The sequence below is a fragment of the Hyperolius riggenbachi genome, chromosome 4 (assembly GCF_040937935.1).
Source record: "Hyperolius riggenbachi isolate aHypRig1 chromosome 4, aHypRig1.pri, whole genome shotgun sequence".
Taxonomy (NCBI): domain Eukaryota; kingdom Metazoa; phylum Chordata; class Amphibia; order Anura; family Hyperoliidae; genus Hyperolius; species Hyperolius riggenbachi.
The window spans coordinates 458,919,912-458,939,634 of record NC_090649.1 but is presented as its reverse complement, the minus strand read 5'-3'; the positions used below and the strand labels follow the sequence as shown (position 1 = coordinate 458,939,634).

Below are 19,723 nucleotides of genomic sequence, written 5' to 3'. Positions count from 1 at the left end.
AGCGCTCTCCTTGTTCGGCCTGTGAGTTTTGGTGGACGGCCTTGTCTTGGTAGGGTTACAGTTGTGCCATACTCCTTCTATTTCTGAATGATCGCTTGAACAGTGCTCCGTGGGATGTTCAAGGCTTTGGAAATCTTTTTGTAGCCTAAGCCTGCTTTAAAGGGACTCTGAGCTCACGAAAAAAAGAAAAGTTGTACTCACCAGGGGCTTTCTCCAGCCCAGTGCTGGTCGGGAGGTCCCACGCCGGCGTCCTGGCTCCTCTCCTTCTCCCCGCTCCGGTATAGCTGACAGGCCGCAGCCCGGGCGACACTCGGTGGAGTGTCGGGCTGCAGCTTCCGCGTATGACGCGGATTACGTCACACGCCGGCCGCCTCGCGTCATCACGGCGGCCGGCGTGAAAGTACTGCGCATGCGCGCTTTAATCGCGCATGCGCAGTACTTTCACGCCGGCCGCCGTGATGACGCGAGGCGGCCGGCGTGTGACGTAATCCGCGTCATACGCGGAAGTGGGATCTCCCGACCAGCACTGGGCTGGAGAAAGCCCCTGGTGAGTACAACTTTTCTTTTTTTCGTGAGCTCGGAGTCCCTTTAAATTTCTCGAAAACTTGATCCCTGACCTGTCTTGTGTGTTCTTTGGACTTCACTGTGTTGTTGCTCCCAATATTCTCTTAGACATTCTCTGAGGCCCTCACAGAGCAGCTGTATTTGTACTGACATTAGATTACACACAGGTGCACTCTATTTAGTCATTAGCACTCATCAGGCAATGTCTATAGGCAACTGACTGCACTCATATCAAAGGGGGCAGAATAATTATGCACACACCACTTTGCAGTTATTTATTTGTAATAAATGTTTGGAATCATGTATGATTTTCCATCCACTTCTCACGTGTACACCACTTTGTGTTGGTCTTTCATGTGGAATTCCAATAAAATTGATGCATGTTTGTGGCAGTAATGTGACAAAATGTGGAAAACTTCAAGGGGGCCGAATACTTTTGCAACCCACTGTATATATATATATATATATATATATATATATATATATATATATATATACTGTACAGTATATGGTATACGCGCATAACCCTTAAAACTTCAATTGCGGATCAGGGGCGTTTTTATATACATAGCTCTGCATTTTCACTGGCACGCATAATGGAAGCATGTGTTCCCACAACGGATCGAAGTAACAAATGATCACTGGCATCAGTCAGTTACCTGCGGTCATTCACAAAGTGAAAGTAGAACGCAGCACTGTTTACAGTACACAGGATTAAAGTGAGCCTAAACTCTTGCACAAAAGACAAGTAAAACACAGAGGGCCATATGCAATTCACTTTTTATCCTGAGTTTTCTCCTAGGTGATATTTTCACAACTTGTCATTAAAATGCCTTTAAAGAGAACCTGTAACAAAAATAAAGTTCCCCTGGGGGGTACTCACCTCGGTAGGGGGAAGCCTCAGGGTCCCAATGAGGCTTCCCCCATCCCTGTAGCTGCAGGCAATCCAGCGCTGGCTCCCCCAAAGTCTCCTGCAAATCAAGCTCGACAAGCCTGACAAGGCTTGTTATATTTACCTTTCCTGGCTCCAGCGGGGGCGCTGTTGCGGCTCTCAGCATGGAGATAGACGGAAATAGCCGATCTCCGTTGGGTCCGCTCTACTAAGCAGGTGCAGGAGACTTGCGCCTGCGCAGTAGAGCGGCCCGACAGCGATCGGCTATTTCTGCCTATCTCCGAGCGGAGAGCCGATACTGCGCCTGCGCTGGAGCCGGGAAGGTAAATATTTACATCCCGCCGTTCCGGGAGCTTTTTCGCTGCCGCCGTGGGACACAGGAGGACGGGGGAAGCCTCAATAGGATCTGAAGGCTTTCCCCACCCGAGGTGAGTACCCCCCCCCCCGGGACGTTTTTCTGGTTCCAGTTTTTCTTTAAAACCACCAACAAGCAAGAAAATACGCAGAATGATTTTGACAGTACTTTTTTTTACCAAATTTTGGTACTTTTTTAAATGCAAAGGGCTGAAAGTTATTTTAAAGAGAAGATGAAAAATTATCTCCTAGGAAACTCTAGAGAAAAAGTTAATTGCATATGGGGCAGAGACATTTGTGCTGACTGTGTGCTAATATGTATACACAGGAGGTTAACTCTCTGTGTGCTCCCAGCAAACCAGGAAGTAGATACTGCAGATGCATTGCAGGAGCTCTGTAAGCAATAACAGTGATAAACATCATTATTAATAAGGGCCAAATAAATAATTGTATGTGTTTTATAACTGTGGGGCATGTCATGTGAAAATTAGGAAGGGTGAAAAAAATGAAAAAAAAAAATAGTATTTTCAGAATTTTTGCCTAATTTTTCCCCATAAAAGGACTATAAAATAAAATAGTTTTGGGTGGAAAAAAGAAAGCCTAGATTTTACTGAAAAAAAAAACTAAATACATATCACTAAGATGGTATAGGTAATTAAAAAGTTAGTGCTGTATCAAAACGACACAGCTAAAGTGTAAAAAATGTCAGGAACCTTAAGGGGTAAAAACCGTGGAATGCAAATGTTCATTGTTGTGGCTGGTTCTACTACTTGAGTTTGCTGGCTATGTAGCAATTCTATTATAATGTTTATTTATTAAATAATGTTATAACCGCAAATAATATAGGTACCACGGCCATGGTGTGGTCTGTTTTTTATTCCAGTATTTAGTATTATAGTAAAGTATAAGGTTAAAGAACAGCTATCAAAGAAACAGTTCTTCTGTGAACCCTACATACTGTACCTATAGAGCTTTTAGCCAGCAACACTAGAAAGCTTTTCAGAGGTCTCTCATCACAGCCTGTGTGAAAAAAAATGCCTTGTTCACCAGCTGTTTGTAACAATTTGTGTCGTCATTGGGGTAGAGGCTAGAGCCATACCATGTAGCTAGGTTACACTTTTCTGTTACTATTCACAGAGGAATAATTTACTAGATTTACTATTTTTTCTGTCCTGCTCACACACACACTGCTTTTTCACACATTATATGAGAACAGCTGAGGGATTTTTAGATACAGAGAAAGATCTTAAATAAAGGACCTGTACTTTGTTCCTTACATGGATGCTCCCCCCCCCTCCCCCATTAAGAATGAGATCTCCCTGGCTGTAGACTTTACACTGGGAGGCAGAGAGAGAGAGAGACAGGATCAAGTGCACAGAGCTGCAGCTGATGTTATTTACACACATTTGAAGCTATATTTCTGCTTCCTATCATTCTGAACAGATCCCAGTCACAGTATTACAGCCAGTGAAGATGGTTTTTGTATGCTGGATGTGCTGGACACTGTCCTCCATTGTAATGCTCACAGTGAAAACCGTAAAGGTCATATTTTCTTCACATAAAACATGAAAAGATGAAAAAAGCCTTTGTGTTTCTATTCACTAGTAATTACTGGAAATATATGAGGCATTTAGAGTTTTAGTTAACTTTGATAGTTGATCTTTAAAGCAGAATGAACCTCAGCAATTCTTCTTTGCTCTAAAACATTATTTACAGCATATTATGTAGTACCAGCATTTTTTTTTTTTACTAGAACAACATTCAAAGGGTTAAACACAGGACAGAAAAGCTCAATGCTAAATTGGCCCTAGACTACAGTACTTACACTACATAATATAGACATATGGCAATGGCAGGGATTAGATTGTGAGCTCCTTTGAGGGACAGTTAGTGACAAGACAATATATATATATATACTCTGTACAGCGCTGCGTAATATGTCGGTGCTATATAAATACTAAATAATAATAATAATGCTGGGAAAGCTGGAGGCATCCAAACTGGAGATAATGTTATCTTGTGTTTAATTGTATCAAGTGAGGAATGTAAATAAACACTTCTCTGACACTGCAGACTCTCTTGAACACAGACAGGCAGAAAGCATTTCTGCTTATATTTCTAGACGAAAAAAAATAGTTATGAATAAAATGCAAAGTCAGCTCTCAGAGATAAAAGTGTACTTTGGAAACTTGTAATTTCTAAATGAATAATAATACTTATGCACAAAAGCAAATATGATAACCGTATGGCATATAACAAGTAGGAAAACATATTTTTATTGAATATTATGGGTTTTATACCTCTCTAAACATGTCACATACAGTCCCAGGACCTGCAGAGTTGCCTTACTCAGTCCTGGTCTGCCTCTGACCTGCAGCACAGGCTGGATAGATGAAAGCCCTGCCAGAAATGTTGTTATTACAAAACCCATTGCAGGACTCATTGTCCTTAATGCCTGTGATAAGAAAGCAGCAGTAGCAATGAATTGCTGTTATTGCAGCTGAACTTGTAGATCGCTGTTGCCCCATAATAACCTTTCATAACCAGTCAGAATGTGAAGAGAGTGAAATAACCATGTTGGAAATGGTACGTTAAAGAGAACCCGAGGCAAAGTCTTAAAGAGAACGGATTCAACTTCATCCCAATCAGTAGCTTTCCCATGAGAAATCTTTACCTTTTTTTTTTCAAACAGGTCATCAGGCGGGTCAATATGGCTAATGTTGTGGTGAAACCCCTCCCACATGGTGATGTCAGGACAGTTTCCTGTCTGTGAACCTTGTTGCATTGTGGGAAATAACAGCTGTTTCCAACTGCCAAACAACCAGTATCTCCCTCTGTGCATATGTATATCTATAAAAAAACAACCGTTTAGTCTATCACAGTGGGAGTGGTTATATATAATGGCAGTTGGTGCTGTCTGTTTTTTCATGTCTGCCAGTAGTAACGATGATGACCAGCAGGCTAATTGTGGATCAAACAATATGAACAAATTACATGGCGATTATCGAGCATTTTTTGATCTTCTATTTTTAACTTTTCACTATGCTATGTGTTGATATACATTTTTTCCCCTTTTCAGTAAAGTTCCTCTTTAACCTTCCTGGCGGTAAGCCGCGCAGGAGGTTTTCTCAGGCCCTGTTGGGCCGATTTGCTTAATTTTTTTTTTGCTGAACGCAGCTAGTACTTTGCTAGCTGCGTCAGCACACCGATCGCCGCTGGCCCGCGCTCGATCGCCGCTATGCGCTCCGCCGCGCCGCCCCCCCCCCCCCCAGACCCCGTGCGCTGCCTGGCCAATCAGTGCCAGGCAGCGCTGAGGGGTGGATCGGGACTCCCAAAGATGGCATGGCGACGGGGGAAGCCCTCCAGGAAATCCCGTTCTTTGAACGGGATTTCCTGATCGAAGCGGGCGGGGGGATGCCGCTGAGCAGCGGCTATCATGATTTAAAAAAAAAATGCTGCACTGCCTCCTGGCGGAAAACATTAGACCGCCAGGAGGGTTAAAGTATACCTGAGGCGGCTTGCTTTGTGCAAACAGAGGGAGCAGGCATAGATGGGGAGGAGTCCTCATGACCACCGTTACCCCCGTTCATCTCCGTCCCCTTGTCAAAGCCCCGCCCACGCCACGTTACATAGTGTGCGTGCGCAGTGCCCCCAGCCTTGAAACACAATCAAGGATGCATGTACTGGGCCAGCGCTTGCGCGGTAGTGTGTGACTTGGCGCAACTTCCTGGACCTTTAACAAGAGAATGAAGGAGGATGGAGGTGAATGGAGGAAGCTCTGGGCATGAGGACTCCTGCCCATACATGCCTGCTCCCTCCATTTGTAAAAAGCTAGGGGGGTTTGTAGAGCAGGTTGGGGGGGTCGTATTCTGGACAGGGTATGCTGATGAGAAGTACACATGGCAGAATTCCAAAACATCAATGGGAGGAGGCAGGCTGGCTCAGGTGATCTGCTCTGTGCTGGAAAAGCAACTGCTGTCGGCAAGGAGCTACAGGAGCCAACCAGCCAGGTAATGTAAATATATTTATTGCAAAAAGTACAGAATTGGCAATATACTAATCTTGGTCATTTTTATGAAATGCATTACTGTAAATAGGAGATTGAAGCAGGGCTTTAGTACTATACCGGTGTCCGGGACATTTATACAAGAAACAATCAATGTTCCAGGAGCTTTTGCAGGCATCACAGAACAAATCAGATGATAAATATTATTTATAGAGGTTATCGTTATGAGTTGCACTATCCAGTTTTAAATAAGGTTAAGCAGAACTCCCAACTTTTTGAGGCAAGAAAGATGGATGCTTTAAGACACACCCCTGCCACACCCCCTAATCACGCCCCCACCACACACCCCTAGTCACTGATACCAGAAAGAATAAGCAAAAGACAAGTTTTAAAATTCGAACCAAAAGGAACCTCTCTATCATCCTTAGTTTTCTTTCATATTAACATTTACAAATAAGAAATATACAGTATCAATTTAAATAATAGAAATAATATTTAGAGTCTATTAAACACATTTTTCAGTAGATAAAATACATATATTTACACAGATCTGTACATGAGTCCTGAAAAAGGGACAAATGAGGAAGGAAGAGGGATTTAGTTCCCAAAGAGGGACTACCCCTCTGAAAAAGGGACAGTTGTCGGTGGAGTGACGGCCAACCCAGTTTTGACATTTTAATCTGAAACAAACATGACGGGTCATCAGTTATTTGAAAAGTAAGAAAAAGCATATTAACACTTTGAGTGCTGCAGAGTGCCACCTTTTCCTTGACCTCCCAATGTCCAGTGGGCTTACCAGGAACCAAGCTGGGCTGCGGAGAAGGCGGCTGCGGCGCCTGTACGGTGATGGTCTCCAGATTCTGCCTATTCCAGCAGAAAATCCTGTATCCTTTTCCAAGTGACTTTATGGATTCCTGCGATGTTGTGCTGAGATGTACAATGTAATACGCCTAAGTAGTGAATTTGGGCTCAAGTGGCAAGTGGACTAATTTGGTGCTGCCATAGGCGCCAATGTATTTTATTGGTATTTGGTCACCAGGTAAATAGCAGTGTTCGGTTTTGGCATTAGGTAGGTAGTGTGTGCGGGGGGAGGTGGGGTGTTAGGTGGGGGGGGGTTAGGTTTAGCCATTTGGTAGGTAATGTGGGCGAGGGTCAGGTTTAGCCATACTAAAATATCAGTGTTTAATACCGATATATTTTACACTTTAATAGTACAATATCAGTATTAATGTGACTTTGAAGCGAATTTTAAAATAAAAAAAACAGATACCTAAGGAGAGGGAAGGCTCTAGGTCCAATAGATCCTTCCCGTTCTCCTGCTGGACTCCGCATTCCCCCGCAGGCTCCCCTATTAGCAGTCCATGACAAATTTGGTCATGGACTGCTCTATTGCGGGTTAGGGAGACTTCAGCAGTCTTCAGGAGCACTCAGGCTTACGAAGATGGGCCGTGCTGTACTGTGCATGCGTACTGTGCACTTGCGCATGCACAGTACAGAGCCGCTGGTCTTCGGGAGCCCAAGTGCTTATGAAAATTGCCGAAGTCTCCCGCAGCGGAACGGAGCAGCCTGCGGGGGAACGAGGAGACTGGCAGTAAAACGGGCAGGCTCTATAGGACCCAGAGCCTTCCCTCTTCGTAAGTGAATATCTGTTCTTAATTTTAAAACTCACTTCAGACTCCCTTTAAATACTGACATTGTACTATCGGCATTACTGGGCGCCTTTTTTGTATGTACGCGTAATACGCATACACGAGAACCACTAACGTTTCTGAATAAGGCAAAATTGACACCTATGATTATTAGTAGTATATTTTTAGGATGTGGTATTGGAGGACTCACACAAACACAGTGAGATGATACATACTCCATGCAGATAGCGTCCTGGCCAGACTCCAGCGCTGCAAGTCCACCGCGACACACAGAGAGAGGACAGAAAAAATCATCAGATGGTTTGTCTCTACAGCATCCACCTAAAGGCGGCCAATCGATCCTCCAATTCAATTCAGTGGCATAGCAAAGGCGCTGTGGGCTCCCATGCAAGTTTTACACTGGGGCCCCCCTCAAGCACTCTATACCACTCGATACATAATTGATACGGCACAACAAAACCTGCCAATGGCAATTACAGTGTCAGAGGTGCAAAAAGGGGATGGGGAACAGTTTGTTAGTGATTACCACTATTCAAAGTATCTATAGAAGTGATTATTATGAGCACAGGACCAATAGAGAGCTAATACTGCGGTTGAGGGAGGGCCCCTTGGGGCCCCTCTGACCCAAGGGCCCTAATGCGGTCGCTACCTCTGCACCCCGTATTGCTACTCCCCTGGCTACAAGCAATGCCGATCGAGAATTTCACTGATTTCGGGCTGAAATTGGTCAAATGTATCGATTGGACATGCTGGGAGATCTCGGGCCGACGCGGTCATTTAGGTGTGCGTTGTGAACACTGTGCGATAATCCCGAATGACGAACGCAGTGGAACACCTGGGCGTGTGCCCCTAAATGGTAAATGTACATATTTTACCTGTCCACTGTTGCAGTGCTCATACATCTGTGGGGAAGGGGAGCAATGCGAGAGATGTATGGGCACTGTGGAGGGCGACAGCGGGCAGGTAAAGTATTTTAATGTGCGAGGGGCACATTTACATTTGGGGGGCAGCGACGGAGGTGGCAGATGCATTATCACAAGGCCGATTCCCCAAAGACTTCATGCTGAAATTGATCGGGAATCGGCCTGCAGTGTATGGACAGCCGACAGATCTCTCTCTAATCAGATTCGATCAGGGAGAGATCTTTCTCTCGGGAGAATCTGACCATGCCACCTTATTAGGCAAGGTAGTAGATTTTGGGCCCCCTTGTGGTCCTTTTGGTAAACTGAAGCGGAGAGAGGTCAGAGAAGGTGGCTTTTGGGCCCCTTGACACCCACTAGGCCCCAAGCACCTGCCTAAGTTGCCTGGTGGATAATCCTGCTCTGTGGTGACATCAGTTTAGAATGACTTGTATAAGTAAGATAATTGTCTTCTAATGAACTCTTTATCCTCCCCTATGTATGAAGCCTGTAGTTTCCTATGCAGCGAGGCTCAGACATTACTCAGTGAATGCTTGCTTGGCTCCTGTGTGCTCTCTGCACCACACGTCCATCACTACAGTGGAAGGAATCGGAAGCACTAAGACAAGACTTCATCCCATTCAGGTAAGTCAGTCTGCAGACTCTGGACACAAGTTGTAGAGAAGCCCAGTTTATGTTGTGTGGGGGGCCATGAGTTTCAGGGCACCACTGAAGTTAATGGGAGCTCGATAGGCAGACATAAATCCAGCACTAAAAGTGCCTGGGCTACCACCCACCTGCTTCCTCTAAAGGGTTCATGTGACCACAAAATTGGACCTATGACAAAGCAAGCTGCATTGATCATTTAGAAATGGCAGCTGCTATTCATGTATGTGTAACTGTGTATAAGTCCATGCCTGATTGTATGATTGAGCAACACTACCGTATAAGATTGTAATTGCATTGTGTGTATGGGGCACTTCTGCGCTCATTGTAAAAAGTTACAAAATAAAAGTTACAAGGATACACAACAGGACAATTTGCAAAATAAAAGGGAAATAAAAACCATTACCATCGTAGGTTAGAACGTGGTTGGCGGGAGAACGCCGTTTCCGATTCGATCAGGATCATCCCTAGCTATACATATGTACATGTACCAACTACACATCAACTATGTATGTACCTGTATTTATTCTATTCAATGTCATGACTGTACAGTGTCTTGTAACGCTTATGTATATTTGTTTCCCATTATTTGTTTGTACTATGAACAGCGCTACGGAAGATGTTGGCGCTATGCAAATAAAAAATAATAATAATAATGTGTGTGCGGCTGCTGCGGCAGTGTCAGGAGAATTACACTACATTTGTGTAACCTAAACTTTGGCTCATTTCAGCTGATTTTTTTTTTAATTCAATTACATTTTCTATTCCAATCAACCATAGAATTGTTTTACAACAATTTTCTCCATATTACTGTACAATTTAGTCGTAAAAACTCTGATCGAAAGATTGCATCTGAGGAAATTATTGCACCTTTAATGGGCACCTTTAGGCCACTTTCAGGCTCCCTGCACACTGCAAATCCGTTTTGCGATTCCATTTCCGATTCTGATTTTCAATTCCGGTTTTCTCTGTATGCAATCAACAGAAAAACAGGAAAAACCGCATCATGCAGTAACGATTAAAAATCGGAATCGGATGTAAAAACCGATAAAAAATCAGAATCGCATGCAGTGTGCAGGGAACCTAAGACAGACCGCTGAACTGCGCAACTTGCCGAGCAGTTTCCATCTACCGCTCGCCAGTGGAATTCAGGTTCAATTTACCCCTTTAGTAGCCAATTTATTTACAGGCTTGCAAGTGCACCAGGCCAATTTATTTTAGCATTTTTTTTCTATTTCTTATTTGTCACATTTTCCTGCTTCTAATTAGTACTACTGTAATGTGTATTTATGGCCATTTGTCACTAGGAGGCAGTGTAAGACAATAACAGAGGACTTCTGCTTTCAGTCCAGTTTTCTGCCAGTAGAGAGAGAGATCAAATAATTCCAAGAATTTACAGCACAATGAGTTCTGCCGACTAAGGTCAAAAGCTGTGCACTTATCTCAAATGAAATAACAGCTGAAATGGGTTAAATGCTGCTGAGTTGCTGAATTGCAGCGGTTGTAACACCACACGTGTCAAGCGCTGCCTAACGGTATAGTTACAAGGTGGCAGAGAGAACGACTGTGGCTGAGCTCAGATGTGGCTCCATTGCAGTAAATTCACCGCCTGTCAGCTGCACATCCGAAAGAGGCCTTAGAAGGCTCGCGTTATGTAGGTAATGTGGGTCACACTGATAGCGCACCTCACACTACCTTATCAGTCTAGTTAATGCTATCAGCGCATTGACACTTTACCACTGTTTTTATGCCTATGGCCCAATATGTAAGTTTATTTTCTGGAATTAGAGACAGTGAAGGGAGAAAAAAATTGATGATATCATGAATTGGTTGTGTAGTATGGATAATTACTAGAACATTAGTAGCAAAGAAAATATTCTCATAGTTTTATTTTCAGTTATATGGTGTTTTTTATAACATTGCATTATTCTCTAATATTTGCGTTTTACATACTACCCAGCATTCTAAATGATTTTACAGAGCAGGCTAGTGAACTTTTCAACTGTCCTCTGGAGAGAAAAAGAAAAATACAGTGGCAGACAGTTGAGATAATAAGCTTCAGAAGACAGAGCTCTCTGCGACTTTGAAAGTCGTGGAGCTCAGTTGCTTTTTTGCATAGATAACAACTGGAGTTTCTTAACCTCCTGTACTGGAGACAATATTAGACTCATATCTCTGCTGCTAATGATCTATTTCTTAGCTGTACTACACATACAAATCATTATATCATAAGTTTATTTCCACTTCAGATTCCCTTTAAAGGACACACGAGGTAACATGGGACATAATGAGATACACATGGATATGTACAGTGCCAAAAATAACAATGCTGTGTTCCTTTTTTTCTTTCTCTGCCTGAAAGAGCTAAAAATCAGGAATGCCAGTGACAGTTTTTGTCTGGGTCGCAACCGGGTCAGACACTCCCTGATAAGAAATTACAGCCATAAAACACTTTCCTGGCAGAAAATGGAGCATGAAAGAGATAAAAAGCATCAATAATTCATGGATTTTAGTTGTGGCAATGCATGTGTCATTGAACAGAGGCAATGAAACAGTAAAAACTTAAAAAGTAGATTTAAAAATAAAATAAAACTGTTGGATATCTAAAAAAAAAAATCATTTTTAGGAGAAGCAGGATAGGTACAATTGTTTATCTCATCACTTTATTTTCACCTTGTGTGTCCTTTAAGAAAAGTAGGTGGAATATTTGCGACGTACTCTCAGTTCTGCCATTATATTGTTGACTTATTGGCAGCTGGTCAATGAGATGCTTACCGTGTATGTCCAATTTCAATGCAAATAGGCAGACAGACACAGAACATTTATTTCGCGCTCTTCTCCTGACGGACTCAAAGCACCAGAGCTGTAGCCACTAGGGCACGCTCTGTAGGCAGTAGCAGTGTTAGGGAGTCTTGCCTAGGGTCTCCTTACTGAACAATAAGAGCTGAAATTTGAACCCAGGTCTCCTGCATTGATTGGCAGAATTCCAAACTGCATAGTTAGATTAAATTTGCTTTGCAAGCCGGAATTATTATTAGCGTCTTATTGACCGTTCTTGTTTATCTATTTCATTTTTTATTCGTGTAGGAGAGGATAGCGAAGAGCCACGGGTCGCAGTGCGGATTCTGCACGCCCGGGATCGTCATGTCGCTGTACGCCCTCCTGCGTACCACGCCCCAGCCCAGCATGGAGGAAATAGAGAACGCTTTCCAAGGTGGGGTTTAGTCACAAATACGGGGTGTCTGAGCAATTTATGAGATTATTTTGGGGATCATCAGGAATATTCAAAAAACTAAAACGATTAATCGTTTCCGTTCACCAATCGATTGGAAACTATTAGTTGTGCCCACTAAGGGTCGAAAACCTTCCAACCGATTAGATCTGATTAACCACTTGAGGACTACAGTCTTTTCGCCCCTTAAGGACCAGAGCCTTTTTCTCCATTCAGACCACTGCAGCTTTCACGGTTTATTGCTCGCTCATACAACCTACCACCTAAATGAATTTTGGCTCCTTTTCTTGTCACTAATAAAGCTTTCTTTTGGTGCTATTTGATTGCTCCTGCGATTTTTACTTTTTATTATATTCAGCAAAAAAGACATGAATTTTGGCAAAAAAATGATTTTTTTAACTTTCTGTGCTGACATTTTTCAAATAAAGTAAAATTTCTGTATACATGCAGCGCGAAAAATGTGGACAAACATGTTTTTGATTAAAAAAAAAAGCATTCAGCCTATATTTATTGGTTTGGGTAAAAGTTATAGCATTTACAAACTATGGTGCCAAAAGTGAATTTTCCCATTTTCAAGCATCTCTGCCTTTTCTGAGCACCTGTTATGTTTCATGAGGTGCTAAAATTCCAGGATAGTATAAATACCCCCCAAATGACCCCATTTTGGAAAGAAGACATCCCAAAGTATTCACTGAGAGGCATGGTGAGTTCATAGAAGATTTTATTTTTTGTCACAAGTTAGCGGAAAATGACACTTTGTGAAAAAAAAAAAAAAATCCATTTCTGCCAACTTGTGACAAAAAAAAAAAGAAATCAGCCACGGACTCACCATAGCCCTCTCTGAATACCTTGAAGTGTCTACTGAAGTAAAATTGATAAATAAAATGGCCACCTGTAAGCCATTTTGCCATACTCCCTTTGTTCTATACAGCATAAGACTAGTTCTCTTTTTTCACATGGTCTCAGGGGTTTGGAATGTGCTACTAGGAGATTTGTCTGTCTTGTAGATAAGGATGGCGCTGTGTGAATCTCACCAGTCAAACTAGCCTTAAATTAAACAAGCTACTGATGAAATATGTACCTCTAATAATAATTAACGACTGACTGATCTCATCCACTTAAATATTAATATGTATTCATGTATTCATTTATGCTGTATTCTGTATTCCAATAGTTAACTCAGAGATTTTGTGAGGATCCAATCAGGTTATTGGTAGGAGGAATGATTGTAATGTGTAATTTGGGGTATATAACTTCTGTTACGAGCCTTACTCAGTAGACTAAAATTTCGTCTCCTGTACAGTAAATAAACCAATACTTTACTTCCAAGACATCGATTTGTGGTATTTCACAACACTACTTTCCAAAATGGGGTCATTTGTGGGGTGTATTTACTGTCCTGGCATTTTGGGGGGTTCAAAATTGTAAGCACCCCTGTAAAGCCTAAAGGTGCTCATTGGACATTGGGCCCCTTAGCGCACCTAGGCTGCAAAAAGGGGTCACACATGTGGTATTGCCGTACTCAGGAGAAGTAGTATAATGTGTTTTGGGGTGTATTTTTACACATACCCATGCTGGGTGGGAGAAATATCTCTGTAAATGACAATCTTTTGATTTTTTTTACACACAATTGTCCATTTACAGAGATATTTCTCCCACCCAGCATGGGTATGTGTAAAAATACACCCCAAAACATATTGTACTACTTCTCCTGAGTACGGCAATACCACATGTGTGGCACTTTTTTGCACCTAACTGCGCTAAGGGGCCCAAAGTCCAATGAGTACCTTTAGGATTTCACAGGTCATTTTGAGAAATTTCGTTTCAAGACTACTCCTCACGGTTTAGGGCCCCAAAAATGCCCGGACAGTATAGGAACCCCACAAATGACCCCATTTTAGAAAGAAGACATCCCAAGGTATTCCGTTAGGAGTACGGTGAGTTCATAGAAGATTTTATTTTTTGTCACAAGTTGGCGGAAAATGACACTTTGTGAAAAATCCAATAAAAATCAATTTCCGCCAACTTGTGACAAAAAATAAAATCTTCTATGAACTCACTGTACTCCTAACGGAATACCTTGGGGTGTCTTCTTTCTAAAATGGGGTCATTTGTGGGGTTCCTATACTGTCCGGGCATTTTAGGGGCCCTAAACCGTGAGGAGTAGTCTTGAAAACAAATGTCTCAAAATGACCCTTGAAATCCTAAAGGTACTCATTGGACTTTGGGCCCCTTAGCGCAGTTAGGGTGCAAAAAAAGTGTTACACATGTGGTATTGCCGCACTCGGGAGAAGTAGTTTAATGTGTTTTGGGGTGTATTTTTACACATACCCATGCTGGGTGGGAGAAATATCTCTGTAAATGACAATCTTTTGATTTTTTTACACACAATTGTCCATTTACAGAGATATTTCTCCCACCCAGCATGGGTATGTGTAAAAATACACCCCAAAACACATTGTACTACTTCTCCTGAGTACGACAATACTACATGTGTGGCACTTTTTTGCACCCTAACTGCGCTAAGGGGCCCAAAGTCCAATGAGTACCTTTAGGATTTCACAGGTCATTTTGAGAAATTTCGTTTCAAGACTACTCCTCACGGTTTAGGGCCCCTAAAATGCCCGGACAGTATAGGAACCCCACAAATGACCCCATTTTAGAAAGAAGACACCCCAAGGTATTCTGTTAGGAGTACGGTGAGTTCATAAAAGATTTTATTTTTTGTCACAAGTTAGCGGAAAATGACACTTTGTGAAAAAAAACAATAAAAATCAATTTCCGCTAACTTGTGACAAAAAATAAAATCTTCTATGAACTCACCGTACTACTAACGGAATACCTTGGGGTGTCTTCTTTCTAAAATGGGGTCATTTGTGGGGTTCCTATACTGTCCGGGCATTTTAGGGGCCCTAAACCGTGAGGAGTAGTATTGAAACCAAATGTCGCAAATGACCTGTGAAATCCTAAAGGTACTCATTGGACTTTGGGCCCCTTAGCGCAGTTAGGGTGCAAAAAAGTGCCACACATGTGGTATCGCCGTACTCAGGAGAAGTAGTTTAATATGTTTTGGGGTGTATTTTTACACATACTCATGCTGGGTGGGAGAAATATCTCTGTAAATGGACAATTGTGTTTAAAAAAATCAAAAGATTGTCATTTACAGAGATATTTCTCCCACCCAGCATGGGTATGTGTAAAAATACACCCCAAAACACATTAAACTACTTCTCCCGAGTGCGGCGATACCACATGTGTGGCATTTTTTTGCACCCTAACTGCGCTTAGGGGCCCAAAGTCCAATGAGCACCTTCAGGCTTTACAGAGGTACTTACAATTTAGCACCCCCCCACTTGCCAGGACAGTTAACAAACCCCACAAATGACCCAATTTTGCAAAGAATACACGCTAAGGTATTCCATGAGGGCCATGGTGAGTTCATAGAAAATTTTATTTTTTGTCACAAGTTAGCGGAAAATGACATTTTGTGAAAAAAAAAAAACCACAATTTCTGCTAACTTGTGACAAAAAATAAAATATTCTATGAACTCACCATGCACCTAACGGAATACTTTGGGGTGTCCTCTTTCCAAAATGGCATCATTCGTGGGGTCTGTCCTGGCATTTTAGGGTCTCTGCAATCATTACATGTATGGCCAGTATTAGGAGTTTCTGCTATACTCCTTATATTGGGCATAAGGTTAATGCACTCTGGGCTGAAAGGAAAAATGAACGTCAAACAATCAATCAATCAATGTGGATGAAAAAATATCTGCCAAAAAATTTTGAAAAAAATAAAGAGGGGAAGGCGTCTGCCAGGACATAGGAGCTGCCGCCCCAAAATCCAAACCCACCAGCTCGTATGCCCTGGCAAACCTGATTTATCCATTCACACCGATCGATGTGGATGAACAAATCATTGCCAGAGTTCTTTTTTGATACAAAGTGCTTGCCAAAGCATATGAAACCCCAACACCACTCCTCGGCCCATATGCCTCGGCAAACGTATCTTTTTGACTGCGGAGGAGAAATCTCATCCTGCAGCGCTGCATGCACCGACTTGTGTGTAAGCTGACAGACGCGCAATGTTCTGTCAGGATGCACCATCAGTGCTGCAGCTGATTGGTCGGTCTGGATAGAAAAAAGAGAGAAGAAAAAAGACAAAACAATACAAAAAGGAAGGGAAGACGTCTGCCAGGACATAGGAGCTGCGGCCCCAAAAATCCAAACCCACCAGCTCGTATGCCCTGGCAAACCTGATTTATCCATTCACACCGATCGATGTGGATGAACAAATCATTGCCAGAGTTCTTTTTTGATACAAAGTGCTTGCCAAAGCATATGAATCCCCAACACCACTCCTCGGCCCATATGCCTCGGCAAACGTATCTTTTTGACTGCGGAGGAGAAATCTCGTCCTGCAGCGCTGCATGCACCGACTTGTGTGTAAGCTGACAGACGCGCAATGTTCTGTCAGGATGCACCATCAGTGCTGCAGCTGGTTAGTCGTTCGCTCGGTCCACCTGGAAGGTTATTGGATGGAAAAAGAGAAAAAAAATACAAAAAAAACCGAAAAACAAGCAAGCAGCAAAGCAATTGCTTCATTAACATTAATAAACTTTGAACTTTTTTAATAAAAACCTTAACATTGCAAACCAAACATTAACTACATTGCTTACCTGTTTTTTGTTTTTGTTTTTGTTTTTTTTTAACTTACCTCCCGAGGACAAACCTCTCCTCCCCCATGGAACAATGTGCGAAGTGCAAATCGCACAGAGTTGTGGCGAAGTACATTACGCAATTTGTCCCAAGTGAAAGGAGAGGTTTCTGGCAGCCCTGTGTATTAGGGTCTCTGGAAACCCGATGTTTGGTTTCACACTGCATATTGACATATCCGGTGGGTCGAGCCCGCCGCACCGTATCATCCAAAACAGACCTTTAGGCAATACCACAAGAGTAGCATTCGGCCTAGTAATGAACTGCGTCGCCATAGACTAACATGACTTCCGGGCCGATCGATATTGCCACAGAAGCCACGCAGTAACGTAGGCATGCACTAGCGTTGAGTCAAGCACTTCCGGCGTAGGGGGGGACCGCAAAGTGTGACTTTTGCTAGGCATTTTGCCCTAACGCATCGCAGCAGTGTGAAATAGCACTGAGAGACCCTTGTGTGCCTACCGCTGTGTGTGGAGTTCCCTAGACTCTAATAGTGTACCTGCTCGTGGTACCTCTCAAAACACTCCCCTAGGCATAGGCCAGGCTGGTCAGGACAGGTGGGACAATAAACAGTGGTGTCACGCCTTATTCCAGCCCTGCTGCAGACATGACAACGTTTTCTTCGGATTCGGTGACCTGGGGTACTCGGAATTGGATAGGCGTAATGCCTTCCATGCAGCCGGCTGGTTGCATCTTGGGGTTGGGCCACGGCACCTCCTGGATACAGGAGTTCCATCACGATCTGTTTATGAAATTGAATAAACGATCCAGTTCTCCCAGCCTTACTGTAGAGAACAAAGCTGTTGTAAATTGCCAATTGAATGAGGTGAAAAGACACTTTTTTATACCAGCGTCTTGTTTTTCGGGCAACTAATTAGGGCGCTAACCTCTGGTCATTGAAGTCCACCCCTCCCATGTTAGTATTATACTCATGGACGACTAGGGGTTTTTCAATGACCTCAGTTCGCCGTTGAATTTCAACTGTCGTGTCTGCGTGAATGGTGGACAGGAAGTAAACCTCCCTCTTGTCCTTCCATTTCACCGCGAGCAGGTCGTCAGCACACAAGGCGGCCCTCTGCCCCCGTTCAAGTCTGGTGGTAATGAGCCGTTGGGGGAAGCCCTGGCGACTAGGCCGCACGGTGCCACAGCATCGGATTTTTTCTATTTTTAAGTGCTGAAAGAGGGCCACACTTGTGTAATAATTGTCCACAAAAAGATGGTACCCTTTCTGGAACAAGGGTGACACCAAGTCCCACACAACCTTTCCACTGCTCCCCAGGTAGTCAGGGCATCCGACCGGCTCCAATTTTGAGTCTTTTCCCTCATAGACCATAAAATAAGATGTATAGCCTGTGGCCCTTTCACAGAGCTTATACAGTTTCACCCCATACCGGGCGCGCTTGCTTGGGATGTACTGTTTGATGCGAAGGCGCCCGGTAAAGCGTATGAGGGACTCGTCTACGCAGATGTCCTGGTCAGGGGTATAAGCATCTGCAAATCTGGATGACAGGTGGTCTATGAGGGGTCGAATTTTGTGGAGCCGGTCAAAAGCAGAGTGGTCACTTCGATGACAGGTTTCGTTGTTATTGAAGTGCAGGAAGCGCAGGATGTTCTCAAATCGTGTCCTGGACATGGCAGCAGAGTACAGGGGAACATGATATGCTGGGTCCGTAGACCAATAAGACCGCAACACATTCTGCTTTACTAGTCCCGTGTGAAGGAGAAGGCCCAAAAAAAATTTCATTTCGGAAACTTGGACTGGTTTCCACCGAAAAGGCTGGGCAAGGAACTTTTCCGGATTGGCGGTTATATATTGTGTGGCCTTACGGTTGGTCTCTGCCACAATTAAGTCTAAGAGATCCCAGATTATCTGTCTCCACCTGGACTCCAGACTGGGCGGTGAAAGGGGGAAGTACGGGTGCGGCGGAATCAGGGGATTGCCAATTTGGGTTTGCCAGCACCTCTGGTAAACTAGGGGTAGTACGGGCCCGTCTTCTTGGTGGCTGCGACTGGGAACTTACTGCACCTGCCACCGAACCAGTTTCAACTTCCATGCTGGTGCTCGCCACTTCACCAGGGTCTACAGAAGTACTGGTGCTAGGTCCAGAAGATGTTGTGCTGCTGGTGCCTGCCCCACCATTAAATCTCAGACCAGCACGAACACCACTCTGCTGCCCTTGAGGCCGATCCTGCGCCACCTGCGGTCCAACATGGGGTGTGGTACGCCTGGCTTTAGCCGTTACCTCAACCTCGTCATCACTATCGGTCAGTGAGCCACTGCTCAATTCAGGTTCAAACTCTGACCCGGAAGATTCGTCGAATGAGGCGTCCCAATCGTCCTTATCCGACTGGGCCATGTACCTGAGAACCTCATCATCGGAATACCCCTTTCTTGCCATGGTGGGCTGCTAAATTTAGTGGGTATTCCTCTGAGACTACCTAGAAAAAAAAGAGCACCTACCTAGCAAAAGGGAGTATTTGAGAGGTAGAAAGCTGTGGTCACTGAGTTTTGATAAAAAAATCAAAACTGATGTTAACAGTGCCACAGCTATTGTACAGTGTTTTTTGCAGTGATCAGAAAAAAAAAATTCTGTCACTGCGGTGGGGCGGGCTGAACGCAAGTGCAGGCGAACGATCAGGCCTGATCGGGCAAACACTGCGTTTTTTTGTGGATCCTAGTGACCCTAATAGATCTGGCTGCGATCAGTAATGATCACTTACAGATACTATATAGTACTAATGTTG

At 43.5% G+C, this 19,723-nt stretch overlaps 1 protein-coding gene across 3 annotated transcripts in view; it reads left to right on the top strand.

The window, feature by feature from the left end:
• XDH (xanthine dehydrogenase) overlaps positions 1-19,723 on the top strand; it is a 194,070-nt gene that overhangs the window by 73,181 nt on the left and 101,166 nt on the right. For all 3 annotated transcript variants that reach the window (XM_068232795.1, XM_068232794.1, XM_068232796.1), the window contains 3 exons: positions 6,604-6,700; positions 8,901-9,009; positions 12,118-12,244. In XM_068232795.1, the coding sequence (XP_068088896.1) occupies positions 6,604-6,700; positions 8,901-9,009; positions 12,118-12,244 (333 nt within the window). The remainder of the gene's footprint in view (positions 1-6,603; positions 6,701-8,900; positions 9,010-12,117; positions 12,245-19,723) is intronic.